Consider the following 23,410-nt stretch of genomic DNA (forward strand, 5'->3'; position numbering starts at 1 on the left):
AAGTACCTGTTCTCGTATAAAACAAAATGGGTTTAATCCTAGTATACGGTATCATGGAGGTTAGAATCAAAGAATATATATTGGTAAAGAAGGAAAACCTCTCTGCAACAGACGTGGCTGTGGCTCCATTCCATCATAGAGGGAAAACAGCTGTGCATGTCTGATATATCTGTCACCAAAGCTCGAAACCGGCGTCGAAGTTCGAAGGTCACGTTATCAAGAGTTCATAAAATGAATATCGTTTAAAATTTCTTTAACCACTTGCGCTAAAAAGACGTGCCACGCACGTCAAGATGCTTTTGTCTCAAACCGCGAGCGACGTGAACACCACGTCGATAAGCATTTATCGCAAAAATGAAAATAACGTGGTGCAAACGTCGCCTAACAACGAGATTGTTTATTTCTCGAGTTACAGCTCTGGATTGCACTCGCAGATGCGGAGCGGCGTAAATGACACACTTTACGACTTGTTATATTGTAGCGCACGGCACCACAACTGTGAAGTTTAGTCTTAGCGCAAGTGGTTAAACTCTAAAGGAAAAGACAATATTTTTTGGCGCAAGTAAATTAATTCATAGATTAGTTATTTTCAGGGAAAAAAAAAAAAAAATATGAAAATCCGTTTTTAAAATTATTGCGAAAAATCCAAGAAGAAACGTCCTTTGATAAAACGTTTCTTCTTGGATTTTTCGCAATAATTTAGAAACGGATTTTCGTAGTTTTCTTTTTGTTAAAGAGCGTTTCTTCTTAACACGTGTTTCTCAATTTCCTGTACACATCGCGGAGAGGGAAATTCTGGCCGCCAGGTTCCGTCGCCAAATCCCTTGGCAAATTTTCCCTCCGCATTCTAGCGGCGTAATAGCATTTTACTTGTATGGAAACTTTTCTTCTTTACATAGACGTTCTTTGGTTAGAATAATAATGGGATTTGGCGACATCTTGATGCGCAGTAAACGGGTCATTTTGGTCTTGGCGACAATTTTTAAAATCGTGCCAAAGCCTTACCGTATACTAGAATTTTACCGCAAAATCTTTTTAAACCTTTTTTTTCTTTTTAATAAAGACCTTGCCATTTTGCAGTAAAATAAAAAAATAGTAATCAGTCATCTAGGCTAGCCATGTAATATAACTATATTCGCTAAAATATCGTTGATTATTCTAATTCAATTTTTAAGTAATTATTTTTATGTTATTCATATAATTTAATGTTGCTTCTTCCCTCTAAATTTATTTATTATTAGTAAATAATATTTCCAAATTTCAGGAAATTTTCTCTGGCATAATCCTGAAATTAATTATAGCAGTATGATGACATACCATCACGAAATTTAATGCACATATTTTTTCCTTATGTATGCTGCAAAATAAATATAAAATACCTCAATTTATTAAAATAGATTTCTTTCTTTCGTTTAGCTGCAGAATGTCTGAAAAAGCCTTATTTTATTCCAGATTGGGAAGATTCTAATCTCAATCTTCAGTAGAGAAAACAACAACTATTATAATTATATTTGTGTTTTCAAGTGTTAAGGTGCCTTTTAAGAACATACCTCACGCAAATTAAATTTACCTAAAATCTAACCTAACTATTTAACATTGCGTTGTGATTTATAAGGACCGGATTAGCCTCATGTTGAACTGGTGATGATCATGAGTAATAATTAAATAAAACATACATTTGTTATCCAATATATATATCTTAAATTTTATCAAGTTTCTTAAGTGGAAAACTAAACAAAATTATCAAACAAAGTATACCAAGAATAATTAAGAATAAATGTCCTCTGGGACTTATTGAATAATTAAGTGAATTTGCTACACAATACAAGTAATACCATAATTAATTTACCTCTTAGCACAGCCAATGCACATGCGGATAGACTGGAATTTTCTTGAAACACACCTGGAAAACCTGGAAAAGTCAGGGAATTTCATTCTCCTGTTTGAGTGGCAACCCTGTCTATGGGTTCATGGATTATATTTGTTTCTATTTCTAATATAAATGATGGGATACTCAAGTTTCTAAGCAAGAAGTAAAACATAAGCACTTTGAAATTTACTTTTTGTAATAGAGTGCTCTTAAACAATTTTCGCTCTTGGGGATGTGAATTCTTTTATTAAACGGTTCTAAATTTGGCGACTTGTCAACATTTTGGCGATTTTAAGATCAATTTCTATAGAAAATTTTTAATTCCAAAATCAGAGAATTTTTTGACGATTTTTTTAAACATCATAACATTGATAAATTTCATTAAAATAATGGTAATATATTGGAATTATATTTTAAAAACATTAAAATAAAACATTTTTATTTTTCGCTGTCATATTAAAGTTTCATTTTGGCAACTTATTATACAATATTTCGAATCTGAAAAATAAACAAGGTATAATACTATAAAGCATAATTTAAGAAACAGCTCTTAGCAAAATTAAAAATGTCTTCTTTTTAATTTTTTCATAGTAAGCATTTTTCCCATGCAATTGTCTCAGAATATGCATCAGTTTTCTCTATAAAATTAATTTTACACTTTGTCCATCTTTTTTTTTTTTTCCAAAATATTTCTGGCTTTTTGCTGTTACAGTATTGGTTGGGATAATTTTTCTTTAGTATTATTGACATTGCACCTTGAAGGATTTGAAGGCAAGATTTATAGACCCACGATTATAGAAGATTTGAGAAATATGTGACAAAATGAAAAATGTCTCCATGGTATCAACGCATAAGGGATGTATTTTACGGAAAGTTTGCGATGAATTTCTTTCTTTTTGGAGAACGTCTGGAAGAAGAATGAAGAACAATATTTGAATATTTTACTCCTGATACTGGAATCTTTTTCGTAACATGTTTATCTTTCCTTTATTTTCACTAGACACAAGCATGGAAAATATCAAAAATGCTTCTAATCTTATCACTTGGGCAGGCATTATAGAAAAGGATTTTTTTATTAATAAAAGAATTGAAAACTGAGAATTTAAAAGATCCATCTAATATGTCTTAATGTATCATACACAGAGCTGGCACTAGGCATTTTCCCATCTGATGCAGTGTCTGTGGATTCTAAATTCGACTGCATTAGTGTATTCAACTCTACTTGTAAGGATCCTCCTCTCCTAAATTCGACTGCACTTGTAAGGATTATGTAAATTTTATTAATAGTTAAATTTTGAGTTACACTTCCTTGCCTATTGTTTGTTAATTTCAACTCACCACATCTGTCCAGAATGTAGTTTTAGAATCACGTCTGAATACTAATGAGGAAGAGCGGTATTTAACCGCAAAGTTCTACTGTCTTAGTGAGAAAGATACCAGGTATTCTGGCTAGCACGTGTCCGACTTTTTAGGCTACTCTCTCGTAAACTATTATTACGCACGGCCATACTTTAGGCCCTTTATAGCTTAGCAGTCAATTAGCGTTAAGGAGTCATCTCTGTTAGAATTTTGAAAGCTTCGGCTATATCTCTTTACTTAAGACTAGTTTAGTTTAATTCTTAGTCTCTTAAGTTCAAGCCCGAGTGTCGGCTTTATTGTACAATTCCAAGACGGAGTTCTGTTAAATTTTATATGAATAATAAAGGGTCTTTTAACCCTTTCCAAGTTTATGCACTGTTACACGAACTCAAGCAATTATTCACTTGCTAGTTCTTAAGATTCTTCACTTTTCATTGTAACTTAGAATTACACAGTGAAAAATCCTACAGCCTTCAATGCCTGCTTTAAATTCTAAAAGTTTTCCCCATTTCTTGATTTTGTTGTTTGGTGTGTCTCTAAATTTTAAAAATTTTGCCACACCAGCTCTGGAACCGGCCTTTATCATATATATTTCAGATTTCATCTGAATTTCATATTACTAAAGAAATAAATCAGTCACTTTTTCTATATATTCTAAATGCATTTAGTGTAGTTATATGAAATGTTAATCAATACTTATAATCTTACGGATTAAACACTTATTCACCATTTGATCACGTGTATGGCAAACAGATATTCGTCATTCATAAAGAAAGGAAAGGTGAATCAAAATGAGTTATATTCTTGTTTTTCCAACTGCAAAAACATCTTAAGATACTATCGGATTTCATCTTTAAATTATTCCAGTAATAATCAGAACAATGGGGGCCATTATTCTTAACTATAATTTACTAATGCAAATCCTATTTTGGTTTCAAATGGCTTTAATTAATTACGGTAATGATATGGATATTTAGCAATCTATTACACTGATACGTTTATGTACTATTTTATTAAAAAAGCGTATTTATTAATTACCTCAGTTTTTGTACTGATAAGCAATAAACTATTATAATATGAAAGAACAAAAGAAATAAAAACAATTGTTTCCTGATATTTGGGAAAATTTCACCAGGTAATATATATAAGAAGTATCTGTATTTGTTTTTAAACGAAATGAAAAACAATGCGTTGTATAGTTTGAAAGATAAATTAAACAGCTTATACTCAAAGAACGCAACTCGTAATTTGCGATATAGATGAATACTTCATGATATAGTACTTTAACACAGTATAATGTGAAACGAAACAGCAAGTGTTTTGCACATCTCTAAAAGTCAAAATTGATATAATAGTACTTTAACACAGTATAATGTGAAACGAAACAGCAAGTGTTTTGCACATCTCTAAAAGTCAAAATTGATTTTCACAATTGAATAATTAGAAAAATATAAATCCTTAATTAAATCCAAAAATTCTAAAATGAAAAAGAAACATGCTGAAGAAAGAAACTGAATACATAAAGAAAATTATTCTTCAAAGATATGTGCAGTTATTATTATGTAAATTACCCAATTGTTTATGATTTCAGCCTTTATTATAATTTTCCATTCCTATTTTGTCATATGATAGAGTTACTGAGCCAGATTAAATTAAAATTAAATTGTATAATCTTTTACCACTAGTCCACATTTTTAGTTTGAATTTGACTGTTCTTGTTTAATTGCGTCACTGTGAGATGTAACTGACTTTGTTAGCATCAGAACACGCCTTTATGTTTGTTTTAAGTTCTTTTTAAATAAGAGGCTTATTTAAACCTTTGTCTGATATTGTAGTTACTTTAAGATATAGTGATAATTTGCTTCATGTTTTTGAACTATTTAACTTTTACAAGATCAAGTAAACCTTCATAGGTACATTGTGGAGAAGTCGACAAGTTAAGAGATAAAGCACGCAGAAACTAGCGAGAGCATCGGCTTGCATATTGAGACAAATCTCTAATAATTGTTAGAAAAGATGCTTAAAGAGAAGGAAATCGATATAAACTAGCCAAAATGTTTGGGAAAGCTTCAAATCAAAATGACGGATAAATATTTTGCTGAGTGTTGTTACAAAACATAAATGTTTTGTAGCTTTTAATGTGTAATTATTCTAATATCCTTTAAGAATCAGTGTCATAAATTACATGTATTTTAAACTGTGAAATTTGATTAGATTTTGATTTTAATAGGGCTTTTTTTTTTAATAAATATTGTTAAAAAATAAAATTTAATTGTGGCCATGTAAATCCATAATGACTAAGGTTATGTAATTACCTAATTTAATTATTTATAACTAACTGCTTACCCTTAAAAACTATCTCTACATATTAAAGCGAGTTATTGCTTTTCATTAATACTCACTGTGGTCACAAGATAACACAAAAAATGTAGAAATTCAAGTAAAACTTATTCTTTGCATCAAGTGAGACTTAAAAAAATACAAAACAACTTATCACCTCTGGTGCTTTAATGGTTTATTGGAACCTGAAAGTATATTAACTGAATTAACTGGAACTCTATACAAACCTATGACACTAACTACATCGAACAGAGCCTGACTAACTTTCAACACTTCCCAACTGTGCCTACATCAGGCCTTTCAGGTTTGTTCTAATCAGCAGATCTCTCTCTAGACAAGCAGCAGCGATGACAACATTCGGTCTTTTGTTATGAATCATGCTGATTATGATCTTACTTCTATCACCAACTGAGAACCTCTGCTGTAGACTGACCAAGTATGTGACAAAATGAGACATAAAAAAAAATCAACATTAAGCTAACTATTAGTAAAACGTAAATGTCACTTCTTTCAAATATGTTCAACCTATTATAAGTGTAAAATATTTAATGCTACTTGATAAACTGCATGAAGTTTATTTTATTCTCAAACTTATTGATAATTATGTTAATTAATTCATGTTTAGTAATACAGTCAAAAGTCTTTAATCCGGACTCGTCGGGACTTCGGCGATTCCGGATTATCGATTTTTCCGGATTATAGATCATCAGTTTAAATCTGGTAAGATGGCATGCAGAAATTATAAAATTAAAAATATGAAACCGTAATTTATAAAATAATGAGCAATTATGATCTAAAGATCAAAATTTACCAAAAAAGAAGCCTAATATTTATTTGTTTACTTTATTAAACATTTCTTTCAACGCGCGGATGCGTAAAGCATACCTTACGCACAGCCGAAATTAGAAAATTGCAACCAGAAAACTATTTGATTTGTATTCGTGATATTTATAATGACGAGGAATTTGATTTAAATCATATCAAAGACGGAGTACACCGAAATTAAATACTACATTTAGTAAGGAATTATAAGCCGAATAAAATAAAAACATCTGCCCTGAAGGTAACGATAGTGTTGACAAATCAACTTCCAGTTCATTGCGCGCCGCGACGTCCCCCCCTTCCCCGCGCAGAGCAGCGTGAAATTGATAAACAGATTTCGGAACGGTTAGATACACAAAGAATATGCCTTTATCCATTTTTTGTAGCAATTCGTTTTTTGTTTGATGGACATCGAAACATACTTTCGTTTTCTAGATCCTTTGGGAGCTCCAGCATCGGAAATTCTATTTGACATAATCGAAAGTTCAAGCTTACTTTTAGAAAATTGCTCTTACAGTCTGCAAAAAATAATAAGCCGGATCCAATTCGAAGATTAAAGAACAACGCAATCATCAACATTAACTGAAATAGATAATTTTAGCTTATACCGTCCGTTATATATTAAACGCGCACGCGAAAACGTATTCTGCACTTGCGCAGACGCATATGCGCAGTGGTAAATGTCTTGCGCGCACGAGTAAAACGCCTATGCGCATGCTTCAATGCGGCGCATGCGCAGAAAGATTTTAGCTTTGAGGTCCGGATTATAGATCATTCCGGATTATGGGTGTCCGAATTAACGACTTTTGACTGTAATGCATACTACTTGGGGATCTATTTTATTTTTAGGACAGTATTACAAAAGTGAAATTCAGGCATAGAATTATATTTTTAATTGAATTTATTCAGTTCCCATTTGCTGACAGATCCTTAATTTTTTTCATTAGTGGTCCTTAAAAGTACTTCATTTTCGTTTGCAGAAATGTGTACGAACCCTGTATATGGGAACAGCTTATTTTCACGGTAAAAAATGAATAAGAAAAGTTCCTGTTTCATAGATGAGCATGTGCAATTCATATTGAAGATATTTCTTTCCAAGGCTAAACTTCATCGGAATCAAAATGCTATCAAGTCGGGAAATAAATAAGTTAAATAAAAATCACATATCTTTGTATCTATAATTATTATGCATCAAAGAAAAATTTTTATGAGAATGAAACTAGGTTGTTATTTATTCTCGAGTTTGTCGTACTCGGGAAAGATTCTAGGTTATACTCAATTTAATAATCAATCCCGCTGAAAAATAAACAAAATAAACAATAATTTACTGATTAATTAAACATGTTAGAATTTTTTGATAGAAATGCTAGTCTAGCAATTTAATATTTAGCTGTCAGTATACTTGAATTGCAAAGTGTAAGCAACAAAAATGTTTTACAGCTTGATTTGCAGATTGAAAATTCCTTTATGCTATTATTATTCATTATGTTTTGGTAAATGTTTAGTGAGCAAACTTTAATATTTTAATTTTTTCATTTAAAAAGAAAAAAATGAAAGGGGAAAAAATAGTCTCTTCAGTTGTTTACATACTGTGCATGTGGCCCACATAAAATTTGAGACCACTGACCTATAAAATACCTGGAGCCTATGCTAATGACAGACATAATTCTGTGCTCATTACAATAAAATTTGTCAACTGTTTAAGACAAGTGAGATAAGTCACAACAAACAATTATTTTTCTTCATGGCCTTGTTTGTAAACAATTTCTAAAATGTTACATTTTTTTAAACTTAATATATAGCTAAATACAGAGAATATGCAGTGGCCAAAACTGTGGACACTTTTGGAAATTTTTGTTTTTGAACTCTGTATGCATATAGAAAACGTTATGTTTCACAAAATGCAAACTTGTATATATGATTTTAAAGAGAATTTATTACTGAATTCAATTATTTGCAATAAAAAAAGTTAAACAATAATAGTTATCGATATACATTAGATAATGATGATTGCAGTGAGTTATCAGTACTTAGTAGGGTACCCTTTATTTTTTATTACAGCTTCACATCGACGTTTCATTGAGCTGACAAAGCTCAATGAAACGTTTTAAGCTCTTCTTTCATTATTACATGATGCCAGGAAACAATTATAGCCTCAATTAGTTCCCTTTTATTTGATGGGCGCCTCATTCGGACAAGAGTTTTCAAACGGTGCCACAAATTTTCGATAGGATTGAGGCCAGGACTGTTTCCTGGCCATGACAACAATTTAATGCTCTTCGTACAAAACCACTCTTTCGATATTTTGGCAGTGTGGCAAGGAGCAGAATCCCGCTGAAAAATAAACAAAGCATTGTTGGGAAAGAGATCTCTGGAAGGTAGAAGTTTTAGTTCTAGAATAGTGTCAATGTATTTTCTGGCGTTCAGTGTCCCATCGATGACATGAAGGCGACCAATACCATCTGCTGACATGCATGACCAAGTCATAACACTAAGTGGGTTCTTCACAGTTGCTTGAATACAGTCAGGATGTAGCTCTTCTCCTATTCTAAGTCTTACATATTTTCGCCCATCACTACCGAATAACGATATCTTAGTTTCATCACTCCATATAACTTGTGACCACTGATCATCTGTCCAGTTAATGTGTTCCTTTGCCCACTGTAGTCTTTTTTTTTTTTTTTTTTTTTTCGTTGCTGAAAATTAAGATAAGGCTTTTTTCGTGGAATTCTACCTCTCAGTCCAACATCTGTTAATCTTCTCTTGATTGTTCTTGAACTGACAGAAACACCAGCATCATTCAGATCACTTCTGATGACATTTTTCTATCTTGGAGACAGTCTTTTTATTCTTCTGTCATCAATAGATGTGGTGCACATTTTTCGGCCTTTTCCTTCTTTGTTTTTTATTGAACTTGTCTCCTGATATCGTAAACAAAACTTTCGGACTCCAGATGTAGTCACTGAACCACCCAACCCGTCTTGCAATTTCAGCATAGGAAAGACCACTTTCTCGTAACACAATAATATTACATCTCTTTCTAGGTGTCCAATCTATTCTTTTACTTGATGTCATTGCTTCTTGACTAAATATTAAAATTTTTTACAAAACTTCCTACTTGTAATTGCAGTGTATAAGAAACAGGCCCTCCTTCTACAGAACAAAGCAAAATAATGAATTGTTTCAAGTGTAAACATGATGTCAGCTTCTTACTGGCAGTTACTAACATTTGATTGGTTCTCAGAACAAGAACAGTGATTGGCCAGGAAAGCTAGACATTATAAACCACTTCATAACTGTGTTTTTTATCTATATTAAAGTATATATAACTTTTTTGTATTGCAAATAATTGAATTTTGTGTTTTGTATTCAATTCGGTAATAAATTCTCTTTAAAATGATATATACAAGTTTCCATTTTGCGAAACGTAACATTTTCTATAAGCATACAAAGTTCAAAAACGTAAAAATTTCCAAAAGTGTCCACAATTTTGACCACCACTGTATGTGCTCTAAACTATGCAGGAAAAAAAATACATGCATGGGTCATCGCCACAATCACTTTCCTCATTTATTTTCATTGCAACATAGTAAATAGCCATCTGTTGAAAATTCGTTATTCCTGATAGGAACCAGCAAGTGTGCATTCATTTTTTTTACTGCATAAAATTTCAGGAATCTTCAGATATTTCAAGCCATAAAACAATTTTATATTTTGATGCTTTTTATAGCTCCCCAACTGTCAGCGACAAACTTAAATTGCTTGCAAAATGCAAATTTTTAGACTGATCAATGGATTCCATTATGTAATTAACCAGTTTTCCTTCGTACAACATCTTCAAATTTTTTATTACCTCTGTGCCCTTTTGCTGCATATTGTTTTATTAGGAGGAAGAAATTCTAGATTTATATTTTTTAGATTATCTAAATCAGGGATGTTTAGACCAGATATGATCCCGGGCCAATACAAATTACTAAATAGATTGGAGGGCAGCACAAATTAAAAAAAACACATTTTTTTAAGAAAAGGTTTAATAACATAATAAAGTTATTTGTAATACCATATAAAATCATTTCTACCAACAAAATTTGAAAAAATTTAAAAATTTATTCTTCCATTGTAATATTAAAAACACACCGTGGGTCGTGCTTTGGACAGGCCTGATCTAAATTATCTATAGTACAATTATTGAGAAGAAGTAAAATGCTTATGTTGTAATCCTGTCTCAACTTGTAAGTCATTTAGAAAAATTTCAGAAGTCACTCGCGCATTACTATTGGCATGATACTGCACTGGTAAACTGTACATTTAACCCTTTACAGCAGTATTTATCAATCTTTTTTCAAGTGGGGACCACTTTTATCAATTAGAATAGTCTGTTGCTGTATTTATGATAAAGTTTATTCAAATAGTGGCATGGGCAGAAATTGTAACTTCTTGTGTAGTTTGTTGAATTTAATTACTTCTGTACTTTAAAAGAAGACTCAACTAATGAGTATAACTCAAGAATTCAAAACTTTTATTATTACATTTTTAAACAGTTCACATGACATTCAGTTAGCACAGTAATACGTGCATCACAACAACGAAATGCTAAGTTAAAGTTATTTTTAGTTACAGTTACAGTTGTAGTTAATTTAAATATACATCACAGAAATGACGCCCTGGGAATCTGCAAAATATCACATAGAGGTCTGGTCTCTTAAATAATACCCCAATTTTTAGCAATTCAGCAAGGATGGCTGGGCATGTGTGCAGTTGTCAGTTCTATGTCTAGCAGTTATGAAAGTTCCTGTAGTTTTCCCTACCCTCTTTGTCAATTTTCAATCCTCTGTGATGGCCAGTTAAGTCTGACAATAGTTTTATTAAAATGTTATATGAACCTCTATACTGTTATTCCCTTCAAAAGCAATTTTGTTACCATACGTTACTTACCAGTATACTTGTTATGATTTAGGCTGTGGAAATGAAGAAACATTTTCTATGCAGAGATATCAGTTGTTTTGCAATTAACCGGGTGAAGATGGATAATTACTCATTGCAATTATGCTACATTATAGATGACTGCACTTTTGAAGAATCATAAAAAAAATTTTGCCGCAGCATAAATTTATTTTCGGAAGAATGATTTAGTACATATCTGCTGAAACTCCATTTTTTGTTCTGTTATGAATAAGTACTTTACAATAACAGTACAACATCTTTCCAAACAATTGACAAAGTCAACACACAATTATTACATGTAGTGAAGCAGGAGCTAGAAGCAGAAAAAGGAATGACGAAGTAACAGCAGGCTATTTATATGAATGCAAAGTCGTTGCCTAGATTCTAAGGAGAGATTGGTTAGAATTTTCGGCAGTGTGGAACACTGAAGAGCTTGGATTTTAAGAGGGTATGCAATTGAATTTAAAGGGCTATTTCTAATTAAGTTAGTGATTTATTTTTTCTTGTACTTTACTTAATTATATTTTTAAAAAATTAATGAAAATTTTTATTTGTTTTTAATAATTCAAAGTTATTTGAAGAATCTTTACTGTATAAACTAAATAAATAATTGTAGGTACTCCTATTAATAATATGGATGAGCCTGCCAATTCTTGCATAGCCATTCTATGTCTGGATATATGCTAGTAAGCACTACTACAGTTGGTGCTTTAAATCCCTCTTTTGTTGCTAAAATTGGAGTGGGAAGTCCATATGTAATCGGTTATCAATTTCGGAAAATGTTTTAGTCTTAGGAGAAAAAGGTGATATAAATTTTCCATGTGTAGTTTCCAAACTGAATTTTTTTATTTTTTTGGAAAACTAGGAGGATCCTAAGAACAAGTTTCAAGGATCACTCATTGAAAAACATTACCTTAAAGCATCAAGGCTTAGCAATTTTTTCTTACGATTAGTAATTTTTCTTTAGCAGTACCCACATAAATTGCATAGTAATACTTTCCGTATTCTTTTACATCCTGGCAGTGTAATGTGCTTATGATAAAGAGCAATCTGTTGTAGCATGATAACAGAAGCCAGTTTTATCAGTATTGGAAACATCATCTGAATAGAAATTCTCTAAAACAGTATGGCTTTTAGTTTTTACCACTGTTTGGTACTCACACTATGTTCACTATCCTTTTTTTAAATTAGATATTGTGTCTTGGTGGAAAGCAAGACAACCAACCATCGGTTGCTTCAAAATTGTTATGGCCCTGCTTTTTAGCAGTCTCCTCAGACTTTTCCAGTTCGAACCCAGAAAACAGGTCAGTTTTCCCCACGTGCAGTTACCCTTAGAAAAGCATAAAACGCATCTTTCCTCTTAGGCAGACAGCCCTTGTACTTTGCCATAATCAAGTCACCTAACCTCGGACTCTGCCTTCAGCACTGGGCTACTATTCACATCATGTCTCTTCCTCAGCGTGATGGAATTTTTTTCTCTAATACCTACTCATGCAGGTTTTTTTTTTTTTTTTTTTTTTTTTTTTTTTATGGTGGTGGTTGTAGATGTGCTGTGGTAGATTCTGGAGCATCAGTTTACATCAACATGTCTACGATGGCTTATATTCCAGTACTTGACTTTTAATTTTATCTAACAAAGCATTTTTGTTTGAGGGCATAAAACCATTGCTTGGCATCTTTGCTAAGATTAAAAAATTTAGTTATATTCAACATTGTAAATGGATATTGCTAAGTACTATGCAGTACAATAGTACATTGCTATGTACTATATACAGAATATTGGTTAAGTAGATACATTGTACCAGTGTTACCAAATATTGACATAATATGAAACATTTGACAAATGTTGACATAATTTTGAAAAATCCTGAAAATACAGATAAAAAAATTACTAAATTCCATCTCTTTCTTTTGTCCCAATCAATGAGTATTTAAATTGTGTACTACTTTGGGTTTTGTTCTTTGAGATCTGGCCCGAAAAAGCAGCTGATATTATTAACTAGTGTTTCATTTACATAGAATTGACTGTATTTCTCATCTCAATTTTTCTTTTTATTAATTAATGAATAATTTGGAATGAAATTACACTTGCATTTTCAAAATACAGTCTTTCTTGTACCATTTCATTTTCTTAATTTTCGTCATTATAATTTACTTGATGTAAGAATTTGAATTATGCATGTTAAGCTGCAGAGTGTCATCCACATTCAGGTAGTCAGTCCTCTAACAACTGGTTCGAAAATTCAGTCATTAAAGAAGACAAGCATGACTTAGAAGAGCAAAATCTAACCTTTAAAGTAATGCTCCAGGACATAGTACTGAAGGAATCACAACATTGCATCCAGATGTAGAGGTTTTATTCCTTCCACGAAACATCATTTCCTTAATCCACCAATGGATCAAGAAATAAAAAAAAAAAATAAATAAATAAATAAATAAATAAATAAAAAAAGAACCTTTTATGTTGGGTATGTTTACATCTCTGCAAAATAAAGCACTAGACAAAGAAAAGCATGCCATACTAATGGCATTTTGAAAGCAATTTAAAGTACGACACTATATAAAAATGATTAAACTCGTGTGGGAATGTGAATTCATCAACAATGAATGCTTGCTGACATCAAAACTGACCAAATGTTATCAACAGTTTTAAAGGATTATCATGAACTGAAAATTAATTCAAGGAAATTGTACAAATTACATAAGTAATAGGCGGTGAAGAATTCTAAGATACAGAAGAAAGAGAAATCAAAGAATTATTTGAGAGTGATGATCGTAAAATAACAAATTGGATGATCTTATAACACCAACTAATGGTGAAAGCAATGATAGTGAAGACGATAACAGCTTATACGATATTAGCTTTAATGTATAAGAAGTTAAATGAATTGCTAGAAAAGGTACAAGAACTATCTAATTTTGTTATGAAGAAAGAATAAAACACTTTAGAAGGGCAGTGAAAAACTTAACAAGCCTTACTGTAAAATGTTTAACAAATTATGTCAAGACACTGTCTCAAGCAAAAATCATCAGCTATTTAAAAATAATAGTATTATACACCTGCTTTTTAGACAGTAATATAAGTTTACTTCAGTTACCCGTTTGTTTCATTTTTTTTTAATTAAATAATATTTACGTTTGCATAAATTACACATACTTTCTTAATCTGGACTATACATATATTTTATTCATAGAAAGTTAACTTTGTGGAATGTGATTTTGCTATATGTGCGTTAATGACATAAACCACATATTCGACAAGGGTTTACTGTGATTTATTCTTCAGAGGATGGATTTCCCATATAATGTCTATTTTTTAATTTAATTTTTTGCTTTCCGTTTAACTTACAATAGCAGTAAAATCTTAAAAACAGAAATAAAAGTTTGCCACATTAGTACAAGGTGTCATAAAAATAAGGTTGGGAAATAAATAACTATAGAAGTACTTATTTAGTTTGAATAACATTAAAATTTTCATTTTACTTGTATATTAATATCAAAATAAGAATTTTCCACAGTTTTTATAAGTTTCATTTTTACTTAACAAGAAAGCTGAAATGCATTTCGAAAACAATCAATCTGAAATATGGCACAGCACATATATTGTTGTGCGAGTAGTTTTTTCCTAGTATACTTATTTCCCTGGCACTTTCATCAGTTTCCCTAACTTGCATGTTTAGTGGAAATAGTAGCCTCCTCATGCAAAGAATGAATATATTGCCATTTTCAAACTAAAATTTAATATTAATTATTCCATATATTTACTACACAAAATGAAAGAAAAAAATTAGAAACTGTTTGTCCTATTAAAAATTAATAATATAATTTTCAGTATTCAGCTATAAAATTACATATACAAGTTTTAAATGATTTACAGATTTTAATTTATATAAAATATTTTAATCTTTTAAAATATTTCATTAGATTACACACAGACTGTATTTAGCTTTGATGCCTCTATGTACATAATTGTTAACATTTAGTATCACGAAATGCTTATCATAAATATATTATTTATTACTTTGCAATATGTTAAAAAAATTAATAGAGGTATATAAAATACTGAGCTGGTTGTCAGAATAAAGTCTTTCGCACTTCTGATGCTTTTGGAAACCTACAGGAAAGTTTAGGAGCAGCAAGACTTAACGGAGTTACAGCTTTGCTCGTCTGTTTTAACAATGTAGCTCTGAAAAGAATAGAATAACTACGTTAGTAATACATATGAAAATAAAAGTTGCATTTCAAAAGAAAAATTTATCTATTTTTATGTTCAAATTAACACCGATTTTACAGTTCACCAAATTTGACTTGGCATAGTTCATTAACATCAGCTATTACAGTTAATGCACTTTTATCTGAGGAAAATGCAGAGTGCTATATAACACTGCATTCATATATGGTATAAAATATTTAGTTTGTTGTATAAATTTTGCACTGTGAAATGCAACACTCAGTAAAGTATTATGGGCCGCACAGATGGTATAGTGGTTAAAGGAGCCTGAGTGCGATACCGAAAAGCCCGGGTTCAAATTCTGGAGAAGGTATGTATTGTCTGTCCCTTCATAGGAAGCAACAGTGGCCCACCTATTAGGTGCCTCCACAATAAAGAGACCAGCACATCTGGGCTTAGGAATGGCCAATGTCCACCATTGGGGGGGGAAGGTATCATTATGATAATGTAGAACTATGTAAAAGAGCAAGATGGATATCTACGACATTTTGCCGTTGGTCAAAATGCGGCTGTGATAGAGTTGTTAGTACTTGTGAGAAATAACTTTAAACTCTTACATGCAACATGTATGTCAAAAATGTGTCATTACTGATTTTGATAACACTTTGAATATTTGTTTCATTGTCTACACTCAAAATTTATCAAAAGTTACCTTCTCCATGAAATCCATATCCTAATTAGTGTAATGCAATATGTTTCTTGTAATATCTAAGTTGAAGATCTTGCCCATCAGAACTTATGACACAATTTTTGCAGCAACTTAACATATGTCCTCAACCAAAAGTTGCTCTCAACCAAAGGCAACAGCCAAACTATTTGAAAATTCCTTTTATTTAATATTAGTTAACAAATCATGCTGATTAAAATTAGGCAAAAAAGCAACCTTAGATTGCATAGATTATGAATAAAATTCTATCAGTTTGTAAAGTGATCAGACACAGGTGTCTCTTTGGGAGCAAACAATGTTTTTGCTCTTTCCAATAATGTTGCTACACTATTATTTCAAAGAGAATTTAACTTGGCAATATGGGTCTACTGTGGCCTTACATTGTCCCCAGCATACTTGTATCATTACATCAGTCTAGCATAGCGATAAATGAAATTGATCTGACAAAATGAACTGTTGTCATGCTACAGAGGTTAAATTTTGAATTCTTAGTATCCACAGCACCAACTGTTCAAAACATGTTTAATCATGTGCAATCTTTTTGAAAAAATCAGTTCCTGTTTACATTTTGATGGATTTGTGATCTTACAGAAATCTTCAATCTCTATGTAATTCATCAATTCCATCTTATATGACTGCTATTTTAACAATACTAAGTAAAATGGTTAAAACAGAAATTTGTGATGGAACATTTTTCCATATATTTTATATATGAATGATAATATACTGGAATTATAGCAATAAAGTTATAATACTCTCATCCAGCAATTTTTCAAACTGATTCAATATCATAAATGCGTTTTCTTATTTTTTCACCTTTAAATCATGTTTTTCACCTTCAAATCCCAGTCAAAAAAAAAAAAAAAAAAAATTACTGAAATTCTTAATGTTACCCCTCAGTGATCATTTGAGCTGCCTCAGAATATTAAGTAAGAAATAAGAGAAACCTCTTGAATGACAAGTTAGGCCAAATAGCAAACTGTTGACAACTGGCAATTTCCCACACTCTATGTACACAGTACTTGCCAAACTGCATGCAATTCATGTCTGTACTAATAATTAGATTAGGCTACCATGAATGCTGATTGTTTCATGCTTATTTCTATAATTTCTGAAGCATTAATCAAAGAATAAGACATTTTTATGCAATACAATTAATATCTGTCTGGAACCAATGAAAATGAAAATACCTTTCTAACATTATGACTTTTATCAGGTTTTCATGTGTAGATAAAGAAGAAAACGGGATATTATTACAAAAAGAAAAGTATATAATTATATATTTGTATTATAAGGCCTAATTTGAGTAAGGTATTCTTTTTCTATAATGTCTTCTCAAAAGATTGTAGATGCTTAATTTCATGAACAAAATATTACACTTAACATCCTTTCTTAAAAAAAAAAACAGGAATATAAGAGATAACATATTTTATACATTTTGAATACTTATGGATTTATTAAGAAACCTAACAACAGACAAAGATATATTGAATACATTGGTCTTTTGAGAAGAATTATTTCAATATATATAAAAGTCAAAGTCTGAAATCCAAACATCCAATATCCAAAATGATTTAATATCTGGTTTACCAGCCAATAAAATAATGAAAAAAAATCCTCCCCCAATAAAAGCCTAAAAATAAAGAATACACTCAACAAGAAGCAGGTGTACCGAAAATTCTTCTTCCATCTAACTGAGATTCTTGTATGTTGCTTTCAAACACCTGATAATTAGGTAGAAGCACCATAGCTAGTCACAATGTATTGATGTTGGCCAGGATTATGTTTTGGGTATTTGAGTGGGTTTGGAAGGCCCAGGGTCAGAATTATGCCTTTTGCTATCTGGTGCAAACGCTGTGAGCCCTACTGGTGCCATTTTACTGCTTAGTATCTCCTTATATTATTTTTAAAATATGGGTTTTAATTTCTGTTGTCCACTGGCACTGTTAACCATCTGGGTTAACACTTTTCTACCTGATCTAAACAACACACCAAGCCCCAGTGTTGCTATGTGTACATGTCATCTTACTATATTTAAACTAATGATCTAAAGTCTGGAATTGCTGAAGTTCTGATTCCAGACTTCACACTGTACTTGTGGAAATTTTAATACTATCAATGTGAATGAAATGATTATAACAGTATTATTGCTATGAATAGCATGAATGAAATCAATAAGAACATGGTTACACTTTCACCACAAAATACTGAAATTCTGCTGGCATACAATCCTTTTGAGATTGTTAGTTCTTTATCAAATAACAAAAGTTTCTTACACACACACACACACACACAAAAAAAAAAAGCTATGATGTATTCATGGAAATTCAAATGAATATAATTTATGTTATGTGACTCAGGACAAGAAAATGGACAGAGAATGTTTAAATAAAATCTTCGTACTCAATGGTTTTAATTCTGTAATCCACAAATATTGGAAAGTAAATGCCAAAAGCAAGCATTTGTAAATAAACAAATATTTTTATAAGCATGTGTTTTTTATCATGTTTATAAACTGATTAATTTTATGCTGTTTTTAAAATACCATTTTCTTATCATAATTAAAACAGAGCATTAATTCTTTTTAAATTGGAAACGCATATTATTTTTAAAAGGCAAACATATGAGAAAAATTTAGTAAATAAATATGGCATACCGGACAAATTTTCTCCATTTGTAAACACATGGATATCTCTGAGGGTCAACATCACAGTTTTTTAAGGCTACGCACATATCGATATCATGCTTGGACACAGGAGACCTAATATTTTAATCAGCAGAAAAAAATGTGAAAGCAATTGCATATTTTTGAGTTTTCTCTAAAATATTCAAACTGATAAAATAATATATGTTCAAATAAAAGCAATATTTATCATCACTTAATATGAAAAAGGCAAATTACAAAATTATACAAAACAACACATTACAGAAAAATGTACATAGTCATATACTTAATTTTTAATCAAATTGCAAGAAAATGCAATTCTTAAAATTGTTCATTATTCAAACATACTTTGCACTGATAATTCATACATGCTGATTAATAACAATAATATTTATTTCAAAACAAAAGTATATAGAATTTAATAGAAAATATCTGGTTTTGGGGCATCTTCAATTATTTTGTTTGAAATTAAAGTAAATAACTAAATTTTAAAAAATGCTATAAATTACCAAAGAACTTATACATTGCAAATTTATTTATTTTCACCATGATGATACTGGATATCAAGGACATTTTATTTGCCCTGATATAATCTTTATTTCTTCCTTACATTCTTTAAAATGAGAATAATAGCCAGATCCTATTGAACCTCATCTCCCCTTAATTTTTTACTACCTTTCTTATCATTCTCTTTCATGTCTGTAAAGGTGCATTGACGACAGGTTGGCAACATAAAGTGATATGAACACATTTTTGATATATACTTTATACATTAATAAGATAATAACAGGAGAAAAACAATTATCTATTCATCATCTATCATTTTTAATCCAACATGTATACAGTACTTCTCTGTGAAAGTGTTGTTCATAACTCTGTATGTAATATACTGATAAAAATGTTGATCATATACATTGTGTAGACATTAGGTTATTTCAAAACAGGAGACATGAAAAATGCACTGGGACTCGAACCACAGACCTGTCAAATACACACCAAACATGCTGACCACACCACGAAGGCATACTAAAAAGGCGGAAGAAATACCTTATATACTCCCCTTTTTTAAAGGGCAACTGGGGTTTTTAGGGGGGCCAATTGCCAAATCTTGGATGTGGAGAGTCATCATCCACCACCCTTTTAATTCGGGTGCCACTGTAGAGACATTGGGTATTTTTTTAAAGCAGAAGTGATGAAAAATGAACAACGCCTTCGCTGGGAATCGAACCACAGACCTCTCAAATACTCATCGAGTGTGCTGACCACTACCCTACATGCTAAGAAGGCGGGAGAAATACCTTAACATGAAAAACATGTTACAGCAAATCTACGTGCAGAAGTTATACATGAAAAGGGGAAACATACAGACTATTCAATCATCTGATTCTGAATAAGCACATCAAGCTTGAGATTTCTTAGTCAGCCTATATAGTTATTTATTATAATCAGACAGCATGGCAACTTCTAATTATGTTATTTACTTTGCAAAAAAAAAATCAGATTTATAATGGTCAGATAATGTATTCCATGTTTCTTTAAATTTATTCTTATTATTTGCTTGTTTTAAATCTGCATCTCATATACAGTCAAAAGTCGTTAATCCGGACTCGTTGGGACTTCGGCGATTTTGGATTATCGATTTTTCCGGATTATAGATCATCAGTTTAAATCTGTAAGATGGCGTGCAGAAATTATAAAATTAAAAATATGAAACCGTAATTTATGAAATAAAGAACAATTATGATCTAAAGGGTATCAAAATTTACAAAAAAAAAAAGCTTAATATTTATTTGTTTACTTTATTAAACATTTCTTTCAATGTAAGTTGTTTAAGTTGCTTCGTTTTTTATGTGATAATACATTCTCTTTAATTCTATAAACAGACATAATTTCTTGTTCAGTTACAAAGTTCCGCTGTTCAAGTCCTATAATTGCTGTGTCTACCGACTAATTTGTCAATCGAAATTTTTTCGTTTTCAATAACCTCTGTTACTTTTTTCGCTATCGGAAGCGAATTATAATGATGAGGAATTTGATTTAAATCATATCAAAGACGGAGTACATTGAGATGAAATACTACATTTAGTAAGGAATTATAAGCCAAATAAAATAAAAACATCTGCCCTGAAGATAAGAATAGTGCTGACAGATCAACTTTCAATTCATTGCGCACCGCGGTGTTAAAGATAAACAAACGTTAAAGTTTAGATAAACAAAGGATATGCCTTTATCCATTTTTTAGAGCAATTCCACTTTTTGTTTAATGAACTTTGAAACATACTTTCGCTTTATAGATCCTTTACATATATCAGAATGTAAATATATATCAGAAATTCTATTTGACATAATCGAAAGTTCAAGCTTACTTTTATAAAATTCCTCTAACAGTCTGCAAAAAATAATAAGCTGGATCCAATTCGAAGATTAAGGAACAACACAATCTGCAACATTAACTGAAATAGATAATTAGATAATTTTAGCTTAGCTTATACCGTCCGTTATACATTAAACACGCACTCGTAAACCTATTTTGCGCACGCGCACAAGCATATTCGCAGCCGTAAAGGTCTTACGCGCGACGCATGCGCAGAAAGTTTGTAGCTTTGAGGTCCGAATTATGGATGTCCGAATTAACGACTTTTGACTGTAACAGCATTTTTTAGGTATTTTATTTTCCTCTGAATTTCTTCCTAACCAATTACTGTATCACAGCTGTGAAGTTTTCAGAATCATATCATCTATTTATCAGCTACACCATTAAGTGTGTCCTTCTACTGTTGCTGCTACATCATAAAACTCTATGCACAATTCTCAACTAAATTATCTAAAAGCAAGTTTTTAATAATTAATGCATTTTCAATGGATGCAATTCCTTATATAAAAAGAGAGGTGATAACATGCTTCTAAAAAACAGTAAATAAGAATTCACTAAAATAGATGGGGTGTAGAGCTAGGAGTTACTATACTGATTATGAATTGGATTTTTCTACAAGAAAAAAGTTAAAGTAACTCATGTACTTTTTTCATTATTCATTAGTATTTATAATTTTTTGTCATTGATTAGTACAATTTGTAATTATAGATTAACATTTGAAACATGATATGTGCTTAATTTCATACATATATTATTTCCCCATCTTTATGAAAATAATAAAGAATAATTATATGATGATATAATTATTCCTTTTCCTGCAGGGAAATAATGTATATATTAAAATATATATATATATATATATATATATATTATTTTCCTGCCTTTATGATTCCCTGCCTTCAATTTTCTTTTACTTTCATTAATCATTTTTAATTTCTCTGATTTTCAAAATATATGGGAATCTGACAAAATTAAATTCCAAATCTTAATGGCTGTCAATGAAAATATGCTCATGATGTTCTAAATAGTTTACATAACTTAAAATCATTTAAAATTTGATAAATAAAAAGTTCAATCGACAACTTTTTTCTTAAATGCACAAAATAAAAGAGAAAAATAAAATGTTTACCAATATTCAGTCACATCTTCAAAATTATCCACACATCGGGATGGAGTTTTGAAGTGAGGTGTTTCTGGAGGTGTAGAAAACACTTCCTCAGCATCCATGAACTCAGTGGAATAACCCATCAGTTCATCCAAATATGCCGAGTCTAATGCTTCTATGACACTTTTAAAGGCTTCATTGAAATCCCCACTGCTGCACTCTTTCTTTTCTTCTGCCTGATAAAACCTTATATGACCAGAAATTATATTATTAAATATGGCTCCCAGATGGGGGTTTGCACAGAATTCTTTTTTCCATAAACATTTACAATTTGATTGATTGGGAGAAGATTCCTCATCACAAAAATAATTAAGAACACAAAGAAGGTGCTGCAAAGGAATAACTACATCTGGCCTTTCAAGCTTTTCAACAGTTTGCCCAATAGAAGGGCACAAGCATAATTTGATGTGATTTTTAACATCCGTAATGGAAGGCGCATCCATTGATGAGCTCAAGGAAGCATTAAGTAAGGTAGCTAAATTACTATGAATTAAACGAAGTTCATGATTCATCTTTTCAGTCTTCAAAATGCAATACATTTCTTCAAAAGAATGAAGAAGATTATCAAAAACACACAGATGTTTATCCACAATATCTTCTGCGAGAGAATCATTGGAGACGAGTTCAGTTGCCAGTTCTTGAAAATGGTCAGAAACAGAATTAACTAATGCATTAAGTTCTTTCTGTTCCCTTATGCTGCGGTCCTATTAAAAAATGAAATTATATTTTATGAATGGAACAATTAATTTTACAATAAAGCTGTTTTAAATTTTTAATTCTTTTACTACAAAATATAGTAATTTCAAAATGTGATCTGAGATGCTGTATCCAATGTCTCTAGAATACTTTTAAAAAAAAGAATGACTGATCCTATATCCTTTTTCATTCAATCTTCTCCAGATAAGGTTATCTCTATTACATAGCTATGCTAAAAATTTTAATCCCTGCTAAAAAGCTTAAAATATCAAAAAAT

General features: G+C 31.0%; 1 protein-coding gene across 2 annotated transcripts in view; it reads right to left on the minus strand.

Annotated features, from left to right (window-relative positions):
- Nucleotides 1-10,887: 10,887 nt before the first annotated feature.
- Nucleotides 10,888-23,410, minus strand: part of Ankle2 (ankyrin repeat and LEM domain-containing protein 2) — a 39,051-nt gene continuing 26,528 nt past the window's right edge. For both annotated transcript variants that reach the window (XM_035353235.2, XM_085826939.1), the window contains 3 exons: nt 22,402-23,141; nt 18,890-18,994; nt 10,888-15,521 (listed from right to left, as the gene is read on the minus strand). In XM_035353235.2, the coding sequence (XP_035209126.1) occupies nt 15,410-15,521; nt 18,890-18,994; nt 22,402-23,141 (957 nt within the window). In that variant the 3' untranslated portion in view covers nt 10,888-15,409. The remainder of the gene's footprint in view (nt 15,522-18,889; nt 18,995-22,401; nt 23,142-23,410) is intronic.

The sequence above is a fragment of the Stegodyphus dumicola genome, chromosome 11 (assembly GCF_044657685.1).
Source record: "Stegodyphus dumicola isolate Sdum_Otavi_A_Nest chromosome 11, ASM4465768v1".
Classification (NCBI taxonomy): Eukaryota; Metazoa; Arthropoda; class Arachnida; order Araneae; family Eresidae; genus Stegodyphus; species Stegodyphus dumicola.